The sequence below is a fragment of the Saimiri boliviensis genome, chromosome 2 (assembly GCF_048565385.1).
Source record: "Saimiri boliviensis isolate mSaiBol1 chromosome 2, mSaiBol1.pri, whole genome shotgun sequence".
Taxonomy (NCBI): domain Eukaryota; kingdom Metazoa; phylum Chordata; class Mammalia; order Primates; family Cebidae; genus Saimiri; species Saimiri boliviensis.
The window spans coordinates 86,709,946-86,735,310 of record NC_133450.1 but is presented as its reverse complement, the minus strand read 5'-3'; the positions used below and the strand labels follow the sequence as shown (position 1 = coordinate 86,735,310).

Genomic DNA, 25,365 nt, shown 5'->3' with positions numbered 1-25,365 from the left:
ATAACATCCCAGCATTCTGTATAATGTTTGTTGAAGCTTATGGGTCTTGGTGGCTTTACGGTGAGAGCCTCTCTGCCTTTCTAGAATATAAATAAGGAGTGGGGAAGAGAACCCAGGCTTTTTAGCCGGAGGAAGTGAAGATCCTGAAACTCCGTGTAGTTATTAGAAGAGCTATCAGTTTTAAAAGGGGGTAAAGACATGTCCTGTGGAGTCATAGGGTTGGAACTAGGACCAACTTGAAGACCAGTTAGTGAACTCTACCAGGGGGTAGATTTTGGCTCCAGTAAAAGGAAGAACGTTACAGCAACCCTAAGATGAGTTGCCCTCACGTGTAAAGAGTACTTTGTCCCTGGGAGCACTCAGGCACCAGTGGATGGGGGTCACCAGGCAAGAGTGTTTGGAGTAATGCTGTCAAATGTTGATACAGCGGGGAGGGAGGCCTCTCTAACACGACCTGCTGCTTACCTCTCTGAGCTTCAGCTTCCTGGTCCAAACACTGATGTAATGCCATCAAGCTTGCAGGGTTGTTGGGAGGACTAGAAGTAATACACATGAAATACCTAGCATGGTACTTGGCATGCAGGAGTCTACTCACTGAACTCTAGCTTGATGGTGGTGACGACCATGACAGGATGATGAGGAGGAGGATCCTGTCACTTAATGGAGGTTGAACTAGAGACTTGTAAGGAATCTTCCACGTCTGCATGACTCTCCATGATGGAGTGGCTCTGTCTGCTAACGCCAGTAACGGCCTGCTCCCGCCCACTGTCTCCTCTCCCCTCTCTTGGGTCCACTTCTATTTCTACTCTCTCCTGTCTCTAGCACAATGGAGAAGTTTCAAATGAGGATCAGGAGGTGTGAATGCAAAATAGACCCGTGCAGGAAGAGAAACAACAGCTGCTTCCTCTGAGTGGGCAGCCATCCGCCCACCTTTTTGCTGGTTGGTTGGTTGGTTGGTTGGTTTTTTGAGACAGAGTCTCGCTCTCTTGCCCAGGCTGCCATGCAGTGGTGCAGTCTCGGCTCACTGCAGCGTCTTCCTGCCAGGTTCAAGTGACTCTCCTGCCTCACCCTCCTGAGTAACTGGGATTACAGGCACGCACCACCATGCCCGGCTAATTTTTTATATTTTTAGTAGAGACAAGGTTACACCATGTTGGCCAGGATGGTCTCGAACTGACCTCAAGTAATCCACCTGCCTCAGCCTCCCAAAGTGCTGGGATTACAGGCGTGAGCCACCGCACCTGGCCCCATTCGCCTTAATGCCCTATTACTTGACATGTGTCCTGCCATGGCAGCTTTTTTCTGAAGACCACAAACCTCTTACAGACTTGACTGTGTTCTCACCTAGTATTCCTTTTTCCCAGGCAAGTCTTATCTCACTTCATTTGGGCTACACATATGAAAGCACCTTAGTTGTTTTTTGGTTTGGTTTTGTTTTTTGTTTTTTGTTTTTTGTTTTTTTTTTTTTTTTTTTTTTTTGAGACAGAGCCTTGCTCTGTCACTAGGCTGGAGTGCAGTGGCGCGATCTCAGCTCACTGCAATCTCTGCGTCCTGGCTTTAAGCGATTCTCCTGCTTCAGCCTCTCAAGTAGCTACGACTACAGGGGTGCGCCACCACGCCCAGCTAATTTTTTTTGTACTTTTATTAGAAATGGAGTTTTACCATGTTGGCCAGGGTGGTCTCGATCTCTTGACCTCATGATCCACCTGTCTCCCAAGTGCTGGGATTACAGGCATGAGCCACCATGTCTGGCTGAAAGCACCTTAATTTTATCACACAGACGGCCATCAGTAAAGTGAATGCTACCCTTATATAGACCCCTCACCTCTGTTTCTCTCTCTCTCTCTCTGTGTGGGCGTGTGTGTGTGTGTGTGTGTGTGTGTGTGTGTGTGTGTGTGTTTCCCTCTCTTCTTCCCTTCCACTTCCCCTCACTCTTGGATAAGTAGCTATACCCCACCAGTGCTAATGACCTTGGCTTACCTGATTGGTTTGGTCTAAATCAGAAGTTCTCAAACTCTAGCATGCAGTAGGATCACCTGGAAAGCTTGCTGGCCCACTTGGTGAGTTTCTGACTCTGTAGGTCTGGAGTAAGGCCTAAGAATTGGCATTTCTGCCACGTTCCCATGTGATACTCTGATCCTGGGACTACATTTTGAAACCACTGGTCTGAAGGCACCTATTGTCTGATTGATAAAGCCAGGGAAGCTTCCATGTGAAGGTGAATTGCAAGGGTGCTGTTAGGCTCACGGGATTTTCACTCTCTAACCCAGACCTGTACCTTTCAGGTGGGTGAGCATAACTCAGTTACAATCCTTCTAGGCCCAGTGTGATGCCTCCAAGTAGGCAGGGTATTAAAAGCAGTCAACAAAATGCACCACATCTCTTAGCTCCGTCTGCTAGCTGCCTGCTTGCTTTGGTTTTGGCAAGCAAAACCGTCTTTCCAGCCTACTTTGCAAGTTGTAGACTTGCACATCGGCCAGCTGGGAGCATCTGTCAGCCAAAAGTAGGCAATTTAGGAACACAGTGTCTTAACCGAGGCTGCTCCCTTCCAGCCCTCTGCCATGTGGTTCCCTATTTAAATCTGATCACACCTTTTGCCGCCTTCAGGCCTAAAGACTGGGTACACGTGTTGCTGTCTTGGAGTTTGGCCATGAGGCCAGAAGGAGAGGACACCTTCACACCTATCTACCAGGCAGTAAGATTTCCTTATATGTAAAACACAATTAGTAGGCACACTATGTCTTAGCCAGCCTCCTCTCTGTAACTTAAATCTGCTGTGCAAACATTCCTTAAGAAACCGTACCTTGGGCAAAGGGTTGAGCTTTTTCTTAGTGTTTATTTTCTAAAACACGTAAAGGTGATAATTAAAAGTTTCTAATGTGGCCAGAGACTTTGGGTGTGGCATTTTACAGATCCTCATGGTTACCTAAATTTAATAGCTTCTCCTATTTGCCAAGAAAACATGAATTGCATTTACTCCACAGGAAGCTGCTGAAACATGCAGGCAATTTCGGGATCCCAGGTTTGTACTTTTTCCATAAACTTGAAGATTCCTATATACATCAAAGTTCCAAACAGTCACCTTGAGTTTACCAGTCTATACAAGTAAAATTACTGTGGTCTTTATTTCCTGGCTTGCACATTCTGGGCTTAGCTTTCCTTCATCTCTGTCATCCCTCAGTGCACTTTTTTTTTGTAATTTCTTTTGGATCCTGTAATATGGATATAATCAAATGATGTAATTAGCACCTCAGGTTAATTCAGGTAGGTCTTTATCAGTTTATTTTAGGTTCAGTCAGTTGAAGAGAGCATGAAGATTTCACCAAATTAATTACCATCTCAACTGGATTCTTTACCCTTGCTATTATTCTCCAGAAACACTAGGAGATCTGCAGTGGGAATCAGGATCTTGCCATTGATTAGTATAGCTTTTAAAAAGTCTAATTCAGGTTTAAGATCATTTCTGATTCTCAAGGCAATACAAGAGGCTAGGCAAGAATTCTAGAAACAGTTCATACATCCACTTTTGCTCAGATCTCACTATCCAGTGTGCTTTGTAATTTTCCCTCCTGTAACTGAAATGTACATAATCTACCTGTAGTTCATTATTGGAAGCATTAAAACCCAGACTGGAAACATCTGTTGACCTTTTAAGTCCTGTGGTTCATTTTGTGGGAGGACAACTTTAGGAAATTTCAAGATACTCTAGAGATTCCTCCAGCTGGAAGTTGGGAAAACAGATAAATCTTGCAGGTGCTCAGTGGTAGGGCTTCTGGGCATGCCACAAAAGAGAGGTCAATAAAAAAGTTTAAATGCTGCCTGTGTGTCTCTTGTCAAGATCTCCCAATGGAGTAATATTTTCAAGTGACTTAAAATTTCCATCAAGCGTCCAATAGCAATATTTCTCAACCCATAATCTACAGGAGCAGCAGCCATATCCTGGCCCAGGCAGACATGGTGCTGAGGAATTCCTGGCATCCATTTCTACATTTTCCAGTAATGTTTATAGATTCAACCTTTTGGAACACAGCATATTTTTAAGAGCTAGTGAAATAAAATGCCATTATTTTCCTTCTTGGAATTTCAAGACATAAATTTCACATCTGCAGAACAGAGAGGCGATATTTGAAAGCTTAATCCCAGCTTCCCCTGGCGTAGACTAGGCACACCCACCAGGAGGTGTGGGAGCTACATAGAAATTCGCAAAAGGTAGCATTTAGAGTGCAGAGAGCACAGGATTTGCACTTGTAAGAGCAGGGTGTGAGCCCTGGTTCGTTCATTCATTCCTTTCTCTTTTACTCATCAAGTATTTACTGAGCCCTGTCCCTTCTATCCCAGGCTTGTCACTTAATCTTTCTACTCCTTGGTGTCTTCACCTGTATAATAGGGATAATAATAATAATAACATAATTTTGAAAACCTAGTCCTCAGAGTTTTCTTGAAGGTTAAATAAGGGCTTTGTGTACTATAAAGCACAATGTAATTTGAAAGGTCTTTTGTATTGGTTTCATTACTGTTATTCATTGGTTGGCCTTGCAAGGAAATTTTAATGCTCTACCAGGATTGAAAGGTGATTTTCCCTGGCCCTGTGGCTTTATTCTCAGGAACTCAAATCTCTGGCCTGCCTAGAGCTCTGGACTCCACGAAGGTCTATACTTCAGGCATTGATGGCTTTAATGCAGGGAATGGGCAGCCTAAGAAAGCCAAGTCAAGGAGACTAAGCAGGGAGATGCCAGCCTCCAACACATACACATCCTTGGCAGCTGTGACTCTCCTCCATAGGCACAGAGCGTCAGTGGCACACAGAGTTCCACAGCAGTAATGGTAACAGTCACTAGACACTAGAGGCTCATTTGGACAAATTGAAGAAGAAGATGAAAAGTCACAAACTCCTTCTGGCTCTGCACTGTTCCACAGTCTGTCTGTCTGTCTGTCTCTCTCTCTCTCTCTCTTTTTTTTTTTTTTTTTTGAGACAGAGTCTTACTCTGACACAGGGCCGGAGTGCAGTGGTACAATCTTGGCTCACTGCAGCTCAACCTCTGCCTCCCAGGTTCAAGTGATTCTCGTGCCTCCACCTCCTGAGTGGCTGGGATTATAGGCGTGAATCACCACGCCTGGCTAATTTTCAGTAGAGATGGGGTTTTGCCATGTTGGCCAGGCTGGTCTCATACTCCTGGCCTCAAGTGATCCACCTGCCTCGGCCTCCCAGAGTGCTGGGATTACAGGCATGAGCACCGTGCCCGGCCTCCACAGTCTTTTCTAATTAAACATCTCCGCTGCAGTCATCATAACAACGCACATCCCATGGAAAGGGATGGACATTGCCAGGCAGAGGGAATTAACTAGCCCTCAGTTTAAAGAGTTTTGGTGTCACTGGGGGTTTTGTTTTCTTGTAGGCTTTTGGCGTCTTGTGAGATTCAGCAGTCAAATGTCAGTTGACATCCTAATGTCTTGGGGCAAATCTGTCATTTGGTCTTCTCTGGTCATGAATACAGGACTTACCTTGCAGTGCAGCTTTTTACAAAGCCAGCTAGAGGTGGTGTGCTTAACTCATCCGGAAGTATTACTTGCTTCTGCGTTATAATGTGATTGCCCTACTGAGAAAAAAGAACTTGTTGCAAAAAGAATTTGCTGTAGCTCAGCTTTTTCATGTATTTATGTTCATTGTGTGTAATAGACACATAAAGTGATGTGTACAAATTACACTGAAATAAATGATGGGTCAAGTAGTAATAGGAAAACTAAATTGCATTGTACAAAAATTAGGTATAATGAAACACTGGATTTGCTCAGTGATGTATAGTTTTATAACCATATACTAACATATGTATATATTATCTATATAAGGAGCATTTATTATTGAAACATCAAAAGGAAAAAAACCTTATTGTGAGTCTGAAATCTTGCTGCAACTCCCAGTTGTCTAGCCAAGTGCAGTGACTCACACTGTTAATCCCAGCACTTTGGGAGGCTGAGGCAGGAGGGTCACTGGAGGCCGGGAGTTTGAGACCACCCTGGCCAACATGTTGAAACCCCAACTCTAATAAAAATACAAAAAGAAAATTAGCCGGGCTTGTTGGTACATGCTTGTAATCCCAACTACTCAGGAGGCTGAGGCAGGAGAAACGCGTGAACCAGGGAGGTGGAGGTTGCAGTGAGAAGTAGGAAGGAGAAATGATGAGCATTTATTGCCTGTGCTTTAATATTTCTTTGTCGTCAATGATTTGATTTTTAATAATGGCCATGTTTGACAAAAGGCTCATAAAATTCCTGAAAGTTCTATCAGCTCTCACAAGCAGGAGTGAGCAGCCCATACTAGCACAGTGGGCATGCAGGTCTTGTGTGCCCTGTGAGCAGGTGTGTAATCCCTAACTCCTGGATTAACGAGTTGCCTCAGCTGGAAGTGGGGGCTCCAGGCACCTAGAAGACCTCATTCATCAAATTTCTGGCGGTTTTTTTGAAAGTAATTCTTCTCATTAATGACGCAGGATCGCCACCTAGTGATGCAAAGGAGACTGCCTGGGTTTTCAAGGCTGTTGGAGTTTGGGAAAATGGCTGTTCCCACCGACTGTGTTCTGAGGTGGCTTCCAGGTCTCCAGTCTGGTGAATTGTACAGACTGTGACCATTTCATTGGCACAGACTTCCTGTGTTCCTCCATGCAGTTGAGAGCTCTCTGTAAAACTTTCCTAGAATTAGAAAAAAGGCCTGGGACCAGGTGCAGTGGCTTACACCTGTAATCCCATCACTGGGAGTCAAGGTGGGAGAATCGCTTAAACCCAGGAGTTTCAGACCAGCCCAGGCAATGTGGTAAAACTTCATCTCTAAAAATAAATAGGCTGTGCATGCTGGCTCACACCTGTAATCCCAGCACTTTGGGAGGCTGAGGTGGGTGGATCACTTGAGGGCAGGAGTTTGATACCAGCCTGGCCAACATGGTGAAACCTGTCTTTACTAAAAATACAAAAAAAAAAAAAAAAAAAAAATTAGTTGGGCATGTTGGTACACACCTGCAATCCCATCTACTTAGGAGGCTGAAGCAAGAGAATCCCCCAGTAGGCAGAGGTTGCAGTAAGCCAAGATCACACCACTGTACCCCAGCCTAGGCAGCAGAGCAAGGCAATTTGCCATGCTACACAAGTCAGTGTCATGCTACAATTCACTCCTGCTCTGGAGGAGGCGTGGGCTAGGAGAGGATTTGGCGGGGGGGGGGGGGGGGGGGGTGTGTTGCCAGAGTATGAGGAAGCACTAATGGAAATAAGGTCCAAAGGCTGAGTAGAAGTTAGCCGTGCTGCCCGGGGAATAGGGATAGGCCAGGGGAGCACAGCCAGAGCAAGGAGCCAGAAAGATCGGCGTGGCTGCAGGGCCAGGAAGGAGCCTTAGGCATGTGCCACTATGTTGGCCAGTGATTAATCCAGCAGGAAATCCCAGGAACCTAAATCAGTCATCTCACAGGAGTGTCATGAGGGTAAAATGAAGCAGCACCTGATGCCTAGGACAAGGCCTGGCCCCCTTGAGGGGTCTCTCCAGACCTCACACAGCTACAGGCAGAGTTTCCCAGAAGACTCCCTGTCTGCTAGCTCTCACACAGAGTGTAGACATGTGCAGGCTGGCCAGGGAGAACGGCTCTCACTGTGGCTGGCTTTGGGAATATGCTGCCCTAGCAGAGCTGTTGTACCTCTTGTGGTCACAAGTAAGATCCAACGGTGGCATCAGTGTTGCCACTCCTAATACAAAGTACGGAGGTCCTCCCTCCCCCACCCACCGGCCCCCTCCTCTCTGCCGCCATCAAACAGTCCCCGCTGTCCAGACCCTGCTTCCCAGCAAATGTCCCATCCCAAAGCTGCCCTGGCCTCCCCCACCTCCCAGCTGTGGAGTACTGTGAACCCCATTCAGCCTAGTGATATAGGACCAAATGGCTTACACTGCCGGGATAGTAGCAGTTGTACACAACCTGGACAGTTAGGCCAGCTGTTGCCATGGGTCTACACAGGAACCCAGGTGATTCCTGAGCTTTTACTTTGGCCAGTAGTCACCTCTCTGGAGGAAGTAGCCTCTGATGCCTTGAGATCAGAGACCATGCTGTGGCCACACACACCCAGCTGTTTGCATGGTCCACCTTCATCCCCTTAGCTCTTGTTTGTAATTTGGTATCATCACCAGAAAGAATTTGTTCGATCAGACTTATGGTCTCTATTTTAACACAATCTAGATGACTTTTTTTTTTTTCTTTTTTATTTGCCTAATTACCCTGGCAGGAGTTTCCAGGATAATATTGGACAAGTTGTGAGTGCTAACATCCCTGTTTTCTTCCTGATCTTACGGGGAAATTGTTGTGTGTTTCACTGGATAAATAGGATGTAAGCTTGAAGTATGTGGACAAGGGTCCTGTCCCTAACCAGGGCTCACGGAGAAGGGTAGGAAGGCATCCGTGTGGCCTGCAGCAGAGTAAGGTTGGGGTATGAGCAGGAGCTGCACCTGGCAGACTGTAGGCGCCATGAAGGGTTTTGGTCCTTTTTCCAAGAGCAGAGAGCTGTTAGATGGATTTTCAGGCGGGATGGGGTGAACTAATAACAGCTGAGCTAGCATGAGGGCCAAGTGTGCTAGAAAGGAAGCAACTGGCAAAGAGGACATGAAGGAAAGGAACAGGGCTTAGTCAAAGCTGGAGGCAGATGGGGCAGAACAAGTGAGTGATGCCCAGGGCAGGGAGGGTCTTCCCTCTGAGGGGCCATCCGTCTTGTCTTACCCCCACCCTGGCAAGGGGAGTCCTTCAGCAGGAGGACCCTGCACCTAGGCCCCACTACTTGGCCTCCAGAGACCTCGTCAGTCTGTACTAAGGACAGTAGGGTTTTCCCACCAGACAAGATGGGACAGATTTCCATCTATGGATATAGTTGGCCCACTGTGCCCACGGGTTCCACATCTGTGGATTCAACTAAACTTGGATTGAAAATATTCAGAAAAAATGTGGATAGTTACCTCTGTAGTGAACATGTACAGACTTTAAAAAAAATTTTTTTTTTTTTGAGACAAAGTCGCACTCCGTGGCCCAGGCAGGAGTGCAGTGGCGCAATCTCTGCTCACTGCAACCTGTGCCTCCTGAGTTCAAGCGATTCTCCTGCCTTAGCCTCTCAAGTAGCTGGGATTACAGGTGTAATCTGTAATTTATTACGATAAATCACACCATGCCCAACTAATTTCTCTATTTTTAGTAGAGACAGGTTTTGCCATGTTGGCCAGGATGGTCTTGAACTCCTGACTTCAGGTGATACACCCGCCTTGGCCTCCCAAAGTGCTGGGATTACATGTGTTAGCCAGCATGCTTGACCAGTCCTATATTTTTTTAAAAGCCTTTTTTTTTTTTAGTCATTATTCCCTAAACAATATAGTATAACAACTATTTACATAGTATTTACATTATATTAGGTATTACAAGTAATCTAGAGGAGGTTTAACATATACAAGAGGCTGTACATAGGTTATATACAATTGTTACCCCCTCTTATATGAGGGACATGTCTGTGGAGCTGAGTATCTGTGAGCAATCCTAGCACCAGTCCCCCAGGGACACAGGGACGACGGTTTCTGGTGTGTGTGTGTGCACACATGTGCCTCTGTGTCCCTGCATGTGCACTCCCAGCCCAGTTCTGTGGACTGCCAGGCTGCAGGCTTCCTCCCTCCCAGGGTGTAGTAATGCCTGCCCCCACCCCCTTTTATTCCTTGTTGCTGAGAAGTCACCTTGACTTCTGATATCCAGGCTAATGGCTCTTATTAACCAAATGCTGACACATCCCCAGTATATAGGGTGTTTAATTAAAAACCTTTTTGCCTGGCCAGCTTTCAGAGAAGCAAGCACTTCTTGAACAGGGAATGGGGATTTCCAGTAGACATGAGGTAGGAAATGAATGATGTCACACTGACAACCTACAAAATGCCTTTCCTCTACACTAAGACAAAAGTGGCAGGGGTGGTGAGAGGAGTGGAGCCTGAGTAGCCTTGAGGATTGCTTCCTCCCATGTGGGGTGGAGGAAAAGCCCAGTTTTATGGGAGCCCAGCCCCTCCTGGGGACAGTCTGCTACCCTGCTGGCAGCCAGTGTTCCCCTTCATGATCCAGCTTGTTCATCAGCACCCCATGAGCATCTATCATCATAGGATATGGGCAAGGCCAGCAGGCTGTGGCCTCCTCAGAGTGCAGCTCAAAACTGGATGTGGTGGTTCTTTCCAGAACTCAGGTCCCAGGAAAGCCCCCCTTTTCCTCCTTGCTCCTGTGGGTGTGAATAATATGCCCAGACCTAACAGCCAGTCCTACCGTGTTGAGGTCCAGCCCAACTTCTTTTTTTTTTTTTTTTTAATTGTATTTTAGGTTTGGGGGTACATGTGAAGAACATGCAAGATTGTTGCATAGGTACACACATGCCAGTGTGCTTTGCTGCCTTTCTCCCCTTCACCTATATCTGGCATTTCTCCCCATGCTATCTCTCCCCACCTCCCCACCCCTCACTGTCCCTCCCCTATTTCCCCCCAACAGACTCCAGTGTGTGATGCTCCCCTCCCTGTGTCCATGTGTTCTCATTGTTCAACACCCACCTATGAGTGACAACATGTGGTGTTTGATTTTCTGCTCTTGTGTCAGTTTGCTGAGAATGATGGTTTCCAGGTTCATCCATGTCCCTGCAAAGGACACAAAACTCATCGTTTTTAATGGCTGCATAATATTCTATGGTGTATATGTGCCACATTTTCCCTGTCCAGTCTATCATCGATGGGCATTTGGGTTGGTTCCAGGTCTTTGCTTTGTGGATAACCCGACCTTTCTCTCTGGCTGCCCTTAGCATTTTCTCTTTCATTTCAACCCTGGTGAATGTGACGATTATGTGCCTTGGGGTTGCTCTTCTTGAGGAATATCTTTGTGATGGTTTCTGTATTTCCTGGACTTGAATATTGGCCTGCCTTGCTAGGTTGGGGAAGTTTTCCTGGATAATACCCTGAAGAGCATTTTCCAGCTTGGATTCATTCTCTTCATCACATTCAGGTACACCTATCAGACGTAGATTAGGTCTTTTCACATAGTCCCATATTTCTTGGAGACTTTGTTCATTATTTTTTACCCTTTTTTCTCTAATCTTGCTGTCTCATTTTATTTCATTGAGTTGATCTTCGACCTTTGATATCCTTTCTTCTGCTTGGTCAGTTCAGCTGTTGAAACTTGCATATGCTTCGTGAAGTTCTCATGTTGTTTTTCAGCTCCATCAATTCATTTATATTCCTCTTTAAGTTGTCTATTCTTGTTAGCATTTCATCAAATCTTTTTTCAAGGTTCTTAGTTTCTTTGCATTGGATTAGAACATGTTCTTTTAGCTCACAGAAGTTTTTTATTACGCACCTTCTGAAGTCTGATTCTGTCATTTCATCACACTTATTCTCAATCCAGCCTTGTTCCCTTGCTGGTGAGGAGTTGTGATCCCTTGTAGGAGGAGAAGCATTCTGGTTTTGGGTGTTTTCATCCTTTTTGTGCTGGTTTCTTCCCATCTTTGTGGATTTATCCACCAGTTGTCTTTGTAGTTGCTGACTTTCAGATTGGATCTCTGAGTGAACTTCCTTCCAGTTTGTGGATGATGAAGTTATTTCTGTTTCTTAGTTTTCCTTCCAACAGTCTGGCCCCTCTGCTGTAGGACTGCTGAAGTCCACTCCAGGCCTTGCTTGCCTGGGGATCACCTGCAGCAGCTGCAGAACAGTAAGGGTTGCTACCAGTTTCTGCTATCTTTGTCCCAGAAGGATACCCACCAAATGTCAGTCTGTTCTCTCCTTTATGAGGTGAGTCTTTGGATATATGGGGGTCAGGGAGCTGCTTGAGGAGACAGTCTGTTCTTTATAGAAGCTCAAGTGCTGAAATGTGAGCTCTGTTGTTCAGAGTTGCTGGGCAGGTACGTTTAGGTCTGCTGCCGCAGAACTCATCAACTCATTTTTTTTTCTTCCCCAGGTGCTCTGTCCCAGGGAGTTAGGGCTTTATTTATGAGTTTCCATTGTGCTGCTGCCTTTTTTTTTTTCAGGGCTGCCCTGCCCAGCAAGGAGGCAGCCTAGTCACTGTCTGCCTGCAGAGGCTTTGCTGAGCTGCCGTGGGCTCCGCCCAGCTGCCGTGTGACCTTCCCTGCAGTCCTGTTTATATGGGTGTAGTTAGAACTGCCTCGGCAATGGTGGCCCATCTCTGTAATGACGGACTCTCTCTGTAATGGCAGGTTGCCTTGGCAACGGTGGGCCGCCTCGGCAAGTGTGGGCTACCTCAGTGATGGCGGACTACCTCCATAGTGGTGAAATGTCTCAGTAATGGCGCATGCCCCTCCCCAACAGAGCTGGATCGTCCCAGGTTCAGCTGTGCTTGCTGTGAAACTCTCAACCCAGAGCGTTTTCAATTGCCTTTTTTTTTTTTTTTTTTTTTTTTGGGGTGGGACCAGCTGAGCCTGATTACCTGGCTCCCTGACTCAGAGTCTTTTTTTTTTTTTTTTAGTTGGTCAGCTCTCTCCCAGATGTTCCAGTCACCTGTTGAAAAGACCCGGGATCTCTGTGATTTCCCATGTGTTGACTCACTGCACCAGCTGAAACAGCGGCACTGAGATTCGTGGCAGTTTTTTTGCTCGGGAATCTCCTGGCCTGTCTCCATTTCAGTCCCTTTTTAAATCAGATGAAGTGATCTGCCTTCCTGGGGCTCCAATCGCCAGCTAAAAGGGCACTCGGACCAATGTATTTTATATGGAGAACCGCCGCGCCAGGGCACTGGCAAAGCAGCCTTGCCGGCCAAAGCAGCCATGCCGCGCTGGCAACCTGTGGGGCTCCTCTGCCTGGTAATCTCCTGGTCTGTGGGCAATAAAAATCCGTTTGGAAATGCTGCATCCACTCACCCTCTGCGCTTTCACTGGGAGCTGCAATCCTGAGCTGTTCCTAGTCTGCCATCTTGGATCAAAAGCCCCAGCCCAACTTCTTTAGGGAGAAATCTTAAGTTTCTTTCGTAAGCAAATGAACATACCCTTTACTTTGGTTTGTCCTTAAGCAAAGTGGAAAAAAAAAAGAAATGTTCTCCATGTTTCTGTTTTCCTTTTTGTTTTTGCTAGATGCTTTTCATTAACGTATTTATTAAATAATTGATTTAGGTATAAGTTTAAAGATCTCACCAAACAGGAACAAGTAGAACTTACGTGCCTTTGAAACAACAAATGAATAGTGACTTGAGGCAGCATAATATATAGAAATAATACATTTAAAGCTAGAAGATCTGGATTAGGGTTTGAGCACTAGAGATATTTTTAATAATTATGACAGTGGAGTAGAGGGAGTGTCACTTGTATCCAGTAGTTAGAGGCCAGGGATCCTGCAGGGCACAGGACAGCCTCCCTCACCTGCCCCCATACACACACACTATAAAGGGTTATCCAGCCCCAGGTATCAGTAGTGCAGATGCCGAGAAACTGTTTTGGATAAACTCTTGTATAAGAATATTCACAGCAACATTTCTGGAGGGGCAGGGGGAGCTCTGAGGCGTAATAATGAAAGAATGGAAAGGAGATTTGAAGAGTAATACTGATTGATGAAAGTCTGAGTAATAATGAGGGGGTGGGAGGGAAGTCTCTGGAGTAATGATGAGGGGGTGGGAGGGAAGTCTGGAGTAATGAGGGGGTGGGAGGGAAGTCTCTGGAGTAATGATGAGGGGGTGGAAGTCTGAGGAGTAATAATGAGGGGATGGGAGGGAAGTCTGGAGTAATGATGAGGGGGTGGGAGGGAAGTCTGGGGAGTAATAAGGAGGGGGTGTGAGGGAAGTCTGGGGAGTAATGACCAGGGGGTGGAAGTCTCTGGAGTAATAAGGAGGGGGCATAAGGGAAGTCTGTGGAGTAATGATGATGGGAGTGGGAGGAAAGTCTCAAGTAATAATGAGGAGGTGGGATGGAATTCTTTCAGGAGTAGTAAGAGATGGGAGGGAAGTCTCTGGAGTAATGATGGGGGAGGGAAGTCTAGGGAGTAATGATGGGGGTGGGAGGGAAATCTCTGGAGTAATAATGAGGGGGTGGGAGGGAAGTCTAGGGAGTGATGAGGGGATGGGAGGGAAGTCTGAGGAATAATGATGCGGGGGTGGGAGGGAAGTCTGAGGAGTAATGATGCAGGGGTGGGAGGGAAGTCTGGAGTAATGAGGGGTGTGAGGGAAGTCTAGGGAATAATGATAAGGGGGTGAGTCTGGACTAATAATGAGGGGTTGGTGAGGGAAGTCTGGGAAGTAATGTGGGGGTGGGAGGGAAGTCTGGGGAGTAATGAGGGGGTGGGAGGGAATTCTCTGGATTAATGATGAGGGGGTGTGAGGGAAGTCTGGGGAGTAATGATGAGGGGGTGGGAGGGAAGTCTGGGGAATAATGATGGAGGGGGCAGGAAGGAAGTCTCTGGAGTAGTAATTGGGTGGGGGGAAGTCTGGGAAGTAATGATGAGAGAGGGTGGGTGGGTGGATGGAATGGGAGTAGAGATGATGGTCCAGAGAATCGTTAATACAGACTCTTAAGGTGGTAATTCTGGGGGGAATGCAGTGAAGGAGAGATGCCTACAGACTTCTGTGGCACTGGCAGAAGTTCCATTTCCAAACTTGGGAGAGGGACGGATACCTGAATGTTCATGATTTAAATATATGGGTATACTTTCAAGACTTTTATATGGATATGTCTTCCACATTTCTTTCTACGCTGGGAACACAGCAGCAGCAGCAAAGGTTTGTAAGAACTATTTGTGGTTGCAACAACTGTGTCAGGAAAGTCACTTTTATTCCTCGGGTTTAAAAGACTGTACCCTGGGCCATATGTCTTCTAAGGGTGGAGCTGGATTTGAACAGGCCAGTGACAGCCACCATGCTCCAAATCACCCCTCAGTGCTGCTGCCTCCTCTTGGGACCCACTCTCATCTGCTCTACTCTCCCCACAGGGTCCGGAGACAGACCACCAGTCGGCCTCCCCCAGCAGGGGGCAGACCCAAGCCCCAGCCCAAGCCCAAGCCTCAGGTGCCACAGTGTAAGGCTTTGTATGCCTATGACGCTCAGGACACAGATGAACTCAGCTTTAATGCCAATGACATTATTGATATTATTAAAGAAGGTAAGTGTGTGGCTGACTGGCTGGGACAGCCTCCCAAAAAACAAGCAGTCACATTGCTGTAAGAACTCGTATGAAAATGAAGAGAATTTATGGGCTCCTCAAACTGAAATTTGTAGAGGCAGGTCAGGCTTCAGGCTCAGTCTGATCAAGCCATCAGCTTTATTATTATTATTATTTTTTTTTTTTTTTGAGATGGAGTTTCGCTCTTGTTACCCAGGCTGGAGTGCAATGGCGCGATCTCAGCTCACCGCAACCTCCGCCTCCTGGGCTCAGGCAATTCTCCTGCCTCAGCCTCCTGAGTAGCTGGGATTACAGGCACGCACCACCATGCCCAGCTAGTTTTTTTGTATTTTTAGTAGAGACGGGGTTTCACCATGTTGACCAGGATGGTCTCGATCTCTCGACCTCGTGATCCACCCGCCTCGGCCTCCCAAAGTGCTGGGATTACAGGCTTGAGCCACTGCGCCCAGCACCATCAGCTTTATTTTTAATGCTTCTTTCAGCTCTGCCCCCTTCTTTATATCCCCTCCCTTCTCAAGCTGTTTTTCTTCATGGTAGCAAAATGGCAGCTGCAATTCCAGGCCTGCATATCAAATGATATATGAAATCTGCATTATCTCTGAAACTTTTGCCATTGGACAAAAGTCCTGAGTTTTATTCTGATCAAACGAAATTAGTCATGTGTCCTCCTGAACCAACTTCAGTAGCAAGACAAAGGCTGTACCCTTCAGTTTATTAGACCTGGTAGGCTTCCTCACAATCAAAGTAGATGGAGTAGAGGCCAGAGACAACTTTGAATATCCATTATTAAACCAGTCCATGGGCTTGGCTGAGTGCTTTATTAATCTGGTAGATACCTTACATTTCACAACAAACTCTTTGATTTAAAGAACAAAGGGAAAAACAATATGGATGGCGCCAAATCACTTGAGCCCATGGAAGCAGAGTGTGTTTGGCTGGGGTAGAACAGCCTTACTCAGCTTCGTTTTTACCATCTCTCTCCCTGCAGATCCTTCAGGCTGGTGGACGGGTCGACTACGAGGCAAGCAGGGCCTGTTCCCAAACAACTACGTGACCAAGATCTGAGGTGCCCATGACTCTGACACATGGGGCAGAGGAGCTCTAGGCACAGACCAGGGGAGGAGATACTTAGGGGCTCCCCTTCCGATCCACAGTGAGCAATTGCTTCTCCAAGGCCTGGAGCTCTTCTGTTACCTTCCCCTGGAGGAGAGGACACTGAAAAGGCTGGGGTTGGGAGCAGGGAGTATCACTCCACAAATGATCATAAAAGGTAGCCCCTTCATCGGAACCCAGGCCGGCAAAACCACCATGCATTAAGATTTATTTATTGTATTTAAACCTGGTGAGACGGCAAGTGAGGTCTGCTGAGATCTTGTAGGCTTCTGTCAGAACAGCACCCTGCTTCCTCACCAGGCCCAAGGAATGGCTGTAGGTGGCCGCTGACAAGTGCCTTTAGTTGAAGAGCACATTTCTTTCACCTCTCTTGTCCATACCTGACATACACATTCCTCTCTGCCATCTTCCCTCAGGGAGGACCCGCCTCTGCAGACTGGGCTCAGCGGGAGCAGGCGCTTCGTGTGCACATGCCAAGGGCAAGCAGGCCTGCTGAGCCCAGGGAGACAGAGAGGCACTAGTTTACACTTTGCCGGGACCAGCAGGGCCGCCAAGCACAGGTCAGGGGCTGGGGGCTGGGCTGCCGGCTTTGCTTTGTTTGGGTCTTCAATTGGAATGTGGCTGGCCCATGTTGGTTTGTGTTTAAATGCTGTACTTATTACAAAAAGGATCTTTTTTTCAAGCTGTACATTTATAAAAGCAGATCATATACTGTATGTATAAAAATCTTGAGATGGTAGAAACATGTATGAATGTACTAAGTAGTATTCCACTGTACTCATTCATAAGGTAGCTTTTCTTACAAAACTCACACCAGGTACTTACAGATGTGCCCTGTTCTTTTCCAACTACGGAAACAGTGTCATTGCTTTCTAGCTCAGTTCCCTGCAGACTCTTCTCAACTCTTTCCCTATAGGAATTTTCCTCCCATCCCTCCCCCTACCTCCTAAATAAATAAAGGAATCAGCGAACACCTTCTTCCTTTATGACATTTGTTATGGGTTGAATTGTGCCCCTCCAAAGATGATTTTGGAGTCCCAGCCACCAGTACCTCAGAATGACCAAAAAAGTCTTTACAGAACAAACAAAATGAAAATGAAGTCATTAGAATGGGTCTTCATCCAATATAATGGTGTCCTGATGAAAAGGGGAAATACGGACACAGAAACCAACACGCAGAGGAAAGATCATGTGAAGAGGCAGGGAGAAGACAGCCAGCCATTCACAGGCCCAGGAGAGAGGCCTGGAACAGACTCTCCCTCCTCACAACCTTCACCAGGAACCAATCCTGCCCACCTTGATTTTGGACTTCCAGCCTCCAGAACTGTGAGGCAATGCCTTCTGCTGTTTGAACTACTGGGTTTGTGGTATTCTGTTATGGCAGCCCTAGCAAAAAATAGTGAAAAGCTGGAAACAATGTAATTGCCAGCGAAAACGGAATGGTTGTAAGTAGAGACTGCCCTTTCTCTGCTTCTCCTCCTCCGGTTGCCACAGCCATTCTTAAGCTACTGGGAACTTACAGTTTCAGCAGCATACACCTTTGAGTCATTTCAGGATCCTTGAAATCCATAGGAAAAAATTATCAGGGCTTACATACAAGGAAAAAAAAAATGGATCTAGATTAGAAACGAAAACATGGCATTTCGTTCTCTTGTGTTTTACTTCAAGATCAAGGAGCAAACTTCATTCTTTAACAGTAACAAATCATGTTAAAAGGCAACATCAGTTCCATGTTGTGACCAGAGAGGAAAGTAAAGCCATGACATGAATTGAGGGAAGGTAATCCTATTGACCCTAGTGGTCTCTATATATTTTTACAACATACGCTCACTTTCCTGGACTCCCTGCAGTGGGAGAAAGACACAAGAACTGGCACCAAGGAGCATGGTGGGCTCCCCACAGCCAACAGCACGCAAACTGCTTTCTCACAGGGCAGGAACACCAGGACCATCTTCCCTTGTTGTAAGCCCCTGGCTGGCTCGGACAAGCCTTTGTTTTTCCTTCTGATAAAACAGGGATGGAGTTAAATCCCCCAGGAGTAACACGAACACCTTCATCCATGGAAATCACAGACCAAGCCCTTCGCACCTACATCATGTACCCAGCCAGTGCCAGGCTCAAGGAGATGCCCAAGAAATGGTGCTTACATAAGTGAGTGACTCAGGGTAAGGAGACTTAAATCTGCGTAGAGATGCTGAAATTCTTACACTATTACAAGTTTGGAGAAATAGTCGTTTATCTTAACCTTATTCTATACATTTAGAAATTCAGCATGGGGACTACCAGAAAAATCTGAGATAAATAACATTTCCCTTTTTTTCCTAATTAAAAAGTCTTCAGAAAAAAATGCCATTTTCCCCTTTAGGATCTTTAAGACACTAACCTGGGTTTCCTCTAGTCGCTGGATCTAGCCTGGCCTGCCATTTTCTTCACTGTGCAGTTAAGCAAATATGACCAGTTCAGGAGTCACTTGCCAGGAAAGAACATACAGGAGATCAAAGGGCCACCCCCACCTTCTAGAACTTGCCATCCTGTTTGAAATAAGGGTTGTTCATGTGCATACACAGCAACATGTATAGCAGTATCAAACACAGTGTAAAATGTGACATCCCGGCTGGGCACAGTGGCTCGCGCCTGTAATCCCAACACGTTGGGAGGCTGAGGCAGGTGAATCATAAGGTCTGGAGATCAAGACCAGCCTGGCCAAGATGGTGAAATCCTGTCTCTACTATAAAAATACAAAATTAGCTGGGTGTGGTGGTGGGCACCTATAATCCCAGCTCTTCAGGAGGCTGAGGTGAAGAGTATCTTGAACCCGGGAGGTGAAGCCTGCAGTAACCTGAGACTATGCCACTGCACTCTAGCCTGGGTGACACAGCAAGACTCTGTCTCAAAAAAAAAAAAAAAAAAAAAAAAAAGACATCCCTTCAACCAAAGTTTTGTTGTTTATTTTAACAGACTCTCACTCAGGCTGGAGTGCAGTGGCGTGATCTCAGCTCACTGCAACCTCTGCCTCCCCAGTTCAAGATTCTCCTGTCTCAGCCTCCTGAGTAGCTGGGATTACAGGCGCATGCCACGATGCCCAGCTAATTTTTGTATATTTTAGTAGAGATGGAGGTTTTGCCATGTTGGTAAGGCTGATCTCAAACTCCTAACCTTGTGATCTGCCCGCCTCGGCCTCCCAAAGTGTTGGGATTACAGGCGTGAGCCACTGCGCCTGGCCCAACCAAAGATTTTAAGTAACCAGGGACTAAATGAGACGGCCTGACCATGTACCCTAGGGCAGAAGTGTTCAAGCTTCAGTTGTAGACCAGCAGTTCTCAAATTCTTTGGCTTCAGAACCCTTTTACACTTTTCAATGTTATTAAAGACACTACAGTGTTCAGCTTATACTGGTTATGGCAATCAATACTTACCATGTTATAAATTGAAAGTGAGAAATTTTTAGAACACAAGAATACACACACACATTCTACTGGCTACCAGAGTAACATCATTGCATGTCATGTAGCCCCTGGAAAATTCTATCATATACTACTGAGAGAATGAAAGTAGGAGAAAAGGAAATAATATCCTGGTATTATGAAAATAGCTTAGTTGTCATAGACTTTTTCTTTTTTGAGACAGTCTCGCTCTGTTGCCCAGGCTGGAGTCCAGTGTTGCCATCTCGGCCTCAATTCAAGGGGCCTGGAGGTCTCTGAACAGAGAGCTGTCTAAGCAGCTTACCCAGAGCACCAGAGTGAGAGTGGCCTTCTGCCAGGTGGAATTGTTCACAAAAATGAGGAAATATGTATGTGCATCTATGAATTACAAACTCCACGGGCTTCCACAGAGCATGGCTTTTACATAATCTGGATTCCTTCTCTTTGAGACACCCTCCTGAACTCATCCCCAGACCCTCCCTGAGTGGAGGTGGTCATGCTTAGTCTGCCTGTGCCTCTAGGTGCTACCATTTCTTTTACAGGTGCCACCGTTTCTTTTATAGGTTGTGTCCCAGTTAAGATTTCACTGGCAGTAGGACTACATTCTGGTTTCCAGGGCAATCAAGAACAGAGCACGCACAGTGCATCTTTGATAGGCAATTTAACTCTGTTTCTGGCACCCCTCACTTTTGTGGCCAAAAGACCAGAAGAAGCCATTCCACAATTCGGCCCACTTTTCCACCTTGTTTTGCTTTTCTCCCAAGGCCTAGTTGATTGCAGTTCTTTTTGGATTTAGAACCTTGCTTTTATTCCTACCCACTAAACTTGATGCTTTTTTCCCTAATGGACCATACCCTTCCATTGAGGCCCTTCTAACCAGAAGACTGGATGAGGGTGGTTCACTACTCACCCAAAGTCACACGTTCTTTGCTTGGGGAGCCATCGTTGGCACTGTGAGTCCAAGGCCTGTGCTTTTCTCAGACGGCACCTCACTCCGTCACCCAGGCTGGAGAACACTGTGGCACAATCACGGCTCACTGCAGCCTCAAACTCGAGGGCTCAAGCGATCCTCCCACCTCAGCCTCCCAAGTAGCCTGGACCACAGGCATGTGCTACCACATTCAGCTAATTATTTTTTGTAAAGATGGGGTCTTCCTATGTTGCCCATCTGGTCTCGAACCTCTGGGCTCAAGCAGTCTTCTCGCCTCTGCCTCCCAAAATTCAGGGATTACAAGCGTGAGCCACCATGCCCAAAAGGCTTGTGCTTTTAATCATTTTCTCTAATTCAACAAGTACTTAGGAATGTGACAGTCTACTGTGTCAGCCTTTCAACCTCTAGCATCTTTCTCTCAACACGTAAAAATTAAAGATTCTGGCATCCTCACCAGAAAGGAAAAATTAAAAAACAAAACAAACAAACAAAAAACCTCATGCATAGAACTCAACAGTTGGAAACTTGTAAACTCCTTTAATGGGCAAGAGCTCCATCTAACATACCCAAATTCTCGGACCCATCTCTTTCCAAGACCATTAACCTCTCCTTAAATAACGGCTGTGTTCAAGTATCTTCTTCTTCCTACTGGAACCTACACTAAGTGCTTGGCATACTTTATTTAGCACAACCACCATATGAGGTAGACGCTCTTGCAGGTACAGAAACTAAAGTATAGAGGTCACAACTACTTAGAATCAAATCCAAAGCACCCACGTTGAGAGTCAGTGCTCTTATATACTATGGATACATCATTTCAAATTTAATTTCCGTGTCTTTATGATACGGTTTCTACTTCCACCACTCATTTCACACACGACATTTTAGTTTGGGGTGCCTGCTGTGCCACCTGAAAGTATCTTAAAGGTCTTTTTTTTTTTTTTTTTTTTTTTTTTGAGATGGAGTTTCGCTCTTGTTACCCAGGCTGGAGTGCAATGGCGCGATCTCGGCTCACCGCAACCTCCGCCTCCTGGGTTCAGGCAATTCTCCTGCCTCAGCCTCCGGAGTAGCTGGGATTACAGGCACGCGCCACCATGCCCAACTAATTTTTTGCACCTTTAGTAGAGACGGGGTTTCACCATGTTGACCAGGATGGTCTCGATCTCTTCACCTCGTGATCCACCCGCCTCGGCCTCCCAAAGTGCTGGGATTACAGGCTTGAGCCACCGCGCCCGGCGCTTAAAGGTCTTTTTTTAATGACATCCTGGAAGAATTTCCTGCATCAGGACATTTAATATTTAACTAAGTAAAATATGTAATAAGGAAGCTATAAAATGTCTTTGGAGTATGCTTACAAGTCAGTCTTTCTTGAGGAAAAGCTGAGCTCAAGCATCCCTTGGAAATAACTGCCTGTCAGAGCCAGGAAAGCTCCCTTTGACAGTCTCACTTTGTTATCATTCACGCTTGTGATGAGAGTTGTCTAAGGCTGCCATGGGAACATGCTTCGCTACCCAACAAGGGATATTCATAAAACACTATACTAGGATTCCAACACACAAAGATACCCAAAATTTACAGTTAAAGACACACTAGTCAGGCAGTTCTGCCTGCCCAGGAAGAGAGTAAAAAGCCAGCACTAACTGGAGCCAATTTCTCCTCCAGGGCCGCTGTCCTCAAGGCACACCTCAATCACAGGAGCAGACACTGGCGTTCTCTGTCAGCAAGAGGCAGCTCTTACCACACTCTAGGTTGGGGGAAATAACTGAGATAAACGAGTTTACTGCAAACGACAAAACCTTTATGAATCTTCCAAAAATTTGCAGTGTTTCACAAATGTATCTGACTCCCTTCTCTTACAACACCAATTAACATCTTGTTTAACTAACATCTTGGGAAGTTATACAAGACTCATATGTTTATGGTTTTTGTTTTTAAGCTAGTGTTTGGAGGCTGAGGACGCACTCCACCATAGAAAACGACATTCAATGACCATCAAAAACCAACCAAACAAAAAAATACAAAGCCATTTAGCCCATAATGTACCTGAAGCTGCACAACCAGAAAATGCATCCCAAGCTTCAACTTGAACAGGATGCCACGGGCCCATTTTCTCCAGCTGTGACCCTTGGGATGGCTGTCTCTGGTCTCAACCATGCCTTTGAGAAAGGGACCCATTATAAGGGTTGCTCTGGGCCAGGTGTTCCTATACAGGAATTAGAGAGCAGCTGACTACATTCTAGAAAAGAAAGTGTCATGATTATTATTATTATTTTTTTTTTTTTGCTATGAAAATATTTTATTAGGTCAAACTACTTGCTATGAAAATGCTTTAAAATGCAGCAGGAGATGTAAAGACTCAAAGAAATGTGTAGTGACAACGGCTATCACAATACACTAAAAAAATCCACATTGCTTCCCCCTTTATCTAGAAAAGGAAGCTTCTAGGCTACCTCCTCCTCCTCAACATACTCCTCCCATTTAAAATTTTCACAATAAACTTACTTGTATTCAAGAAGCTTAGGAATAGGTTAGTGTTCACTGAAGCCAAGTTCTAGTTTTCTCCATTTGAGAAAATGGTAAAAGGTCTTGCCCAAGCCATAACAGCACTAATTTACATGCTATTCATAACAGCTCAAAAAGAAATTAGTCAAAGCAAGCTTTCGCTGATTTCTTCAGTGAAGAATACACAAATAAATACACATGGGATACCTTACAAAAAACCAATCTCTTTATTTTTCTTCAGTATATATTTAGAAAATTGGTCTCAGGTTTCATGAGACAGACCAGATGACTATGTACAAAATCAAGAGTTCTAAACCAGTAAGAAACAGGGCACAATGAGGCACACGTCCCCAAGGGACACGCAGCCTAGGACCTTCCCATGAGTGGGGAGGCAAGTTCTTTGATGGTTTTCGAGTTCAGCTGAGGGATGGTGCTGATCTTCAGAAGTTTGCTGCTTGCATACTTATTCTTGATGGCCTGAAGAAGTCATTTGTGATTAAATACATGTAAGGAACCCCCACTAACACCTTATTCCTTATCTAATCCACAAATATCAAAAATCCAGGGCCATAATCATCATCACAATGATTCCCAATCGTTGGAACCAGTGAAAGCTCTGGGTTTATAACACGTGCCTGACCATTTCGTTCCATCCCAATAAATGAATAAAACCCACTGGGGCTGGGCTTGGTGGCTCATGCCTGTAATCCCAGCACTTTGGGCGGCCGAGGCAGCGGATCACGAGGCCAAGAAATCGAGACCATCCTGGCTAACACAGTGAAACCTTGTCTCTACTAAAAATACAAAAAATTACCTGGGCTTGGTGCCACGCGCCTATACTCCCAGCTAATCGGGAGGCTAAGGCAGAAGAATCACTTGAACCCAGGAGGCAGAGATTGCAGTGAGCCGAGATCACACCACGGCACTCCAGCCTGAGCCACAGAGTGAGACTCTGTCTCCAAAAAAAAAAAAAAAGAAAGAAAAGAAAAAAGAAAAAGAAAAAAAAAAGAAAACCCAGCTAGTAGCACAAGTGATGGGAAACAAATGATTTCAAGGTCCAAAGCAGGCTTCCTCTCACAGACTACCAGAGGGATGGAAGCAGGGAGCTGTGTTTATGATACCTAAGTGCCATCAGGACATAATAGATTCACCAGGCCTGGCAGCAATAACTGACAATAAAAGAGGGTGGCAAATAGTGCTTAACAAATCCCAGGCAGTCCTGAGAGGACTGAACACACATTATGCTTCCATGAAGCAAATCATGTTGTAAGGACACTTGAGACTCTTCTGAGGTTCAAATGCCTTGCTTTTTGCCACCACACACGTGGTGAGCTCTGATGTTTGGTGTCACACAAGCACAGGACAGCACTAAGTCTCTTCTGGCTCCTACTCATAGGTGAGCAATGCAGAGATAGACACCGTGCCCTCAGGATGCCCCCTGAATGGGCATCTTCCCACTTCACCATGCTTGCTAATTAGGTGTTTTTGTATCACTGCCTCTAAAGACCCTGGACAAAGGCACTGAGTAACACCACCTGAATACTCAATACTTCCACACTGCCATTTCAGTGGGCCCTCTCTCTTACCAGTCACATGCAAACTAGCCCTCCCTTGCTTGCAAAGCGCCCTCCCTAGGAGGCTGGGATGAGCACAGAGTAAATCAATACACCGAGTAACTGATTGGCTGACTGGGAACTGGGCCTAGACATGGCTAGCCTATCAACCTGTTTCAAAGAAAGTCTGCTTTCAAGGTTTATCAGTATGCACCATACCATACGGTACTGGAAAAATATACAAGATAAAGGATTTGTGCTAAAACTCTCACATATGATATTAATATATTTACATGAGAACACACACACATTCCCCACATACACACAAAACCCATAACCTAATCCTTTCCACAGCTAAAAAAATAATAGTACTTACGATGAACTTGGTTAGGTTTTCGTTCACTTTCACCACATTTTTGGCCATGTGCTGCATGACTTCCAGTACTTCATTCTCTGTGTATCCTGTGTAATACTGCTGCTTTAAGTTCTGAAACACAACACAAAAAGCAGACACACATGACTGAGGGGCAAGAGAAAGCCTCTGCTTCTTTAGACCACATCGTGTACATGACAACATTACTTATGTAAAAGCTGTAAAAATATTCTTACCTAATGGAAATTCAATTAAAGCTCTAACCCCTCCCACAGTACCAGCAACACGAAAGCATCCAGTAAATACTACATGATTCTGGCCCTGAGACCAGAC

At 45.7% G+C, this 25,365-nt stretch overlaps 2 protein-coding genes across 3 annotated transcripts in view; one reads left to right on the top strand and one right to left on the bottom strand.

Moving 5' to 3' along the window:
• Positions 1-17,229, top strand: part of MYO1E (myosin IE) — a 237,153-nt gene extending 219,924 nt beyond the window's left edge. Inside the window, exons 27-28 of the mRNA XM_003928985.4 lie at positions 14,948-15,117; positions 16,127-17,229. Coding sequence (XP_003929034.1) covers positions 14,948-15,117; positions 16,127-16,203 — 247 coding nt within the window. The 3' untranslated portion in view covers positions 16,204-17,229. The remainder of the gene's footprint in view (positions 1-14,947; positions 15,118-16,126) is intronic.
• Positions 17,217-25,365, bottom strand: part of CCNB2 (cyclin B2) — a 35,849-nt gene continuing 27,700 nt past the window's right edge. The window contains exons 8-9 of one of the 2 annotated variants that reach the window (XM_074393843.1): positions 25,036-25,146; positions 17,217-22,840 (exon numbers count right to left, since the gene is read on the bottom strand). In XM_074393843.1, coding sequence (XP_074249944.1) covers positions 22,808-22,840; positions 25,036-25,146 — 144 coding nt within the window. In that variant the 3' untranslated portion in view covers positions 17,217-22,807. Of the gene's footprint in view, positions 25,147-25,365 lie in introns of both variants that reach the window. The other variant, XM_074393842.1, reaches the window with a different exon arrangement.